Source organism: Habropoda laboriosa, unplaced genomic scaffold, assembly GCF_001263275.1.
Source record: "Habropoda laboriosa isolate 0110345459 unplaced genomic scaffold, ASM126327v1 scaffold210, whole genome shotgun sequence".
In the NCBI taxonomy this organism is placed as follows: Eukaryota; Metazoa; Arthropoda; class Insecta; order Hymenoptera; family Apidae; genus Habropoda; species Habropoda laboriosa.
The window spans coordinates 228,493-231,525 of NW_017100373.1; the positions used below are offsets into that span (position 1 = coordinate 228,493).

At 28.6% G+C, this 3,033-nt stretch overlaps 2 protein-coding genes across 2 annotated transcripts in view; both read right to left on the reverse strand.

Annotated features, from left to right (window-relative positions):
- The window catches only part of LOC108574902 (solute carrier family 25 member 35-like), a 2,780-nt gene extending 1,936 nt beyond the window's left edge, over positions 1 to 844 (reverse strand). Inside the window, exon 1 of the mRNA XM_017937565.1 lies at positions 718 to 844. Coding sequence (XP_017793054.1) covers positions 718 to 752 — 35 coding nt within the window. The 5' untranslated portion in view covers positions 753 to 844. The remainder of the gene's footprint in view (positions 1 to 717) is intronic.
- Positions 845 to 1,871: 1,027 nt separating this feature from the next.
- Positions 1,872 to 2,980, reverse strand: LOC108574878 (YEATS domain-containing protein 4). The gene is made up of 4 exons (XM_017937528.1): positions 2,853 to 2,980; positions 2,427 to 2,708; positions 2,172 to 2,352; positions 1,872 to 2,104 (listed from the first exon to the last, which is right to left on the reverse strand). The coding sequence occupies exons 1-4, from the start codon at positions 2,901 to 2,903 to the stop codon at positions 1,932 to 1,934; spliced, it is 687 nt and encodes a 228-aa protein (XP_017793017.1). The 5' UTR covers positions 2,904 to 2,980; the 3' UTR covers positions 1,872 to 1,931.
- Positions 2,981 to 3,033: the final 53 nt, after the last annotated feature.

The following is a 3,033-nucleotide window of genomic DNA, read 5'->3' on the forward strand; positions in this document are numbered from 1 at the left end:
TAGTTGAAAGTACGCGTAAGACAGTTGAAATAAATATAAAGAAATAATTAGTAATACTATTTCAATAATAGATACACACACTAAATCGTAAAGTAATCGTTAAATAGTAAATTATATTAACTACTTTAATCATTTATCGATTATTTACTAATTAGTAAATTAGGTGTTCTTTGCACTCCAAATCATATCACAGTGATACTAATTAAATTTAAGTACTTTTCAGGATAAATCTTTAGCTATATGGCAATGATATCAATATAACTAACAGCAATGGATACCTATCAATAATATACATTCCTTCTAGTTAGAAAATATTTCGGTTATAAAATTGTATATGCATTTCCAAGTTATTATAAAATAAAATGATTATCACTAAGAATGTCTTATCAAAAATTAAAAGTTATGTGTTATATTTATCCAACTAGGAACAAAACCATAAAACACTGAATAAAAATTGATCAATTTCGCTCAATTGAACTTAGCACTGACCACTATATCGCGCGCTCATAACTTAAAACAAAAACGATCCAACATTATAAATCGTAGATCAACGATTTTAATTATATATAAGTCATAACTGACCGGCCGGTTGGAAAAACAAAGACTATTGCATAACTACTACGGTGCGTGCGTATTCGTATTGGAATGATATCAAAGTCAAGATGAACCGAAACTATAATCTATTAGAAACGTGTAATCGACGATGAAAACGCTCACGGTTTGTTGGTGCTTGCGCTCGGCGCTGTCGTCATTTTTTATGCAACGATAAGACTTTATGGACGTGCGATTAATGAGAAATAATTTACATTGAAACACTGTTGCGTCTGATACGGTGCTTATACTGTCCGTGTTTTTAACATTGCTGAACATACCATGCCCCAAATCTGTAAATTTCTATTACACGCTATTTCCACGTGATAACCATTTTTTAAAGACATTAACGTGTGAAGGTCGTGATTAAATGAAGGAATATTTGATTAATATTTTACAACAGTTGAGTGATATTAACATATAATGATATGCATTAGTATAAGAATAAAAATGATATTTAAATAAATAAATAATATTTAGCATTCACTTTGGAAATTTGACAAACTTAAGTATAACACTTATGTCGAAAATTTTGCGCATGTGCCGCTGTGAACAGTATCGTAGTTAGGATTTTATGAAACCTCTTCGGAAGTCGTTCATACTCTGTTCATCTAATAAGATTCAAATATTCGTAGAACATAGTGATTGTATCTAATATATTTTTAAAGACATATTTTGCAAATTGTATTAAAATACAAGTAGATTTTTAATACATTTTAATATTTTGCAAACATTAAATTTGCAGCTCTGAAGTGGTTTCAGTAAATTTAAGAGGCAACTTCGAGACGTTGATTGAATTATAGTCTTTTTTTTTCTAATGGAACTTTCTTTTTATTGCATCATGTGGGTGAATGAGACCAAAGTGAGTACTTAATTTAGGCTATCTTTTTTTTATAATTTTTTAATTACTTCCCGAAATTTCGAAATATAAATTTTTCTACATTTCAAACGTTTTTTTTTTACCTTCTGACGCCGAATATAATTACTAATATTACAATTCATAATAAAAAGTTATCGCATAAAGAAAATAATATTTTATATTACCATAGTGAATTATTACGTCAACACGATTGTTTAACATTTACCGTAACGTCAACGTAAATTAATGTAATGGCTTGCGATTAAGATTTCAATTAATGTATTTAAGTTACATAATTTTAAGAGATGTTTAATATTTCATATATACTATACATATTTATTCTTAATTGCTTTATTCATTTTACAATCATCTTATACTAGAACTATATACACTTCACATCATCATAAAAAATGGTTGCTTGTTTTACAATTTCACATGATGTACACCATAATGCTTTTCAAAAATTGTTGAAATATTTTAGTTATGCAACTGACAAATTTCCACCAGCCTTAGAAATCTTAGCAATTTCTTCCTTAAACTTGGCAATTGTTTCTTTTGCTAATGTTAATTTTTCCTTAAGATCTATAACCTCCAGTCTTATTTTATTCCTTGCTTCAATTATTGCTTTCATTGTGGACTCTTTCTTGGCTTCAACTATACAAAAAAAAGAATAGTAATTTTCATGTATAAAAACTCATTAAATTAAGTAATTACCACATACAATCTGTATTATGGCGCCAAGCACCAAGGGTTATGGGTCTACTAGAATTCAGTAAGTGTTGCATTAAAGCTGTTGGGTCTTGAAAAACTATTTCTTCATAAAATTCAGACACTAAACTCTTTTTTCCCAACTGTATCTCAGGTGTTGTTTGAAATAGTTTTAATATGTGATATATAGTTACCTATTTAAAACAAAAATCAAATTGACACTAGTTTGTATTATCTACATGTTTAAAAATACAAAGAATATACTCACAGGACGTTCATTAGGATCATGAAAATATATTTTAATGACAATTTCAAATTCTCCCCATCCAGTTTCAGTCAGTTCATAAGGTGGTTTAGTCATAATTCGATTTGGGTTATTGTAACTCTCATGTAATTTAAAGTGAACCTTTTTAACATATGTGGACATGTCTTCATTATGATATGGTTTAACATAAACTGTCCATTGATGAGTGTGACCATCTTCTTCCCTTTTTTTACCAAAGTAACGGGCTACATTACCATATACTATTGGCTTCACTATAGTAACTCCCTGAAAATAAATTAAAAATATTTCAATTCTATTATGGTGTAAATAACCAAATAGTTATCATTATTATTTCATAAAATTGTTTTTTTTTTTCTTGACACGTTTATAGGTTAAGTTTTCTATATGTTATTGTCGCATAAAATTTACCTTAACTCTACCGCCAGAGTCGGGTCCAAATTCATTTGTTGTTGCCATCATCGTAATTAATTTTTTTCTTCATTCCATATAATTTAAACATAAACATGGAAAAACACAAAGCATCCATATAAACGACATAACTGTTGACAACTTGAGCGCTATCTAGCTTGTACTGGCGCTATTTGTTAGA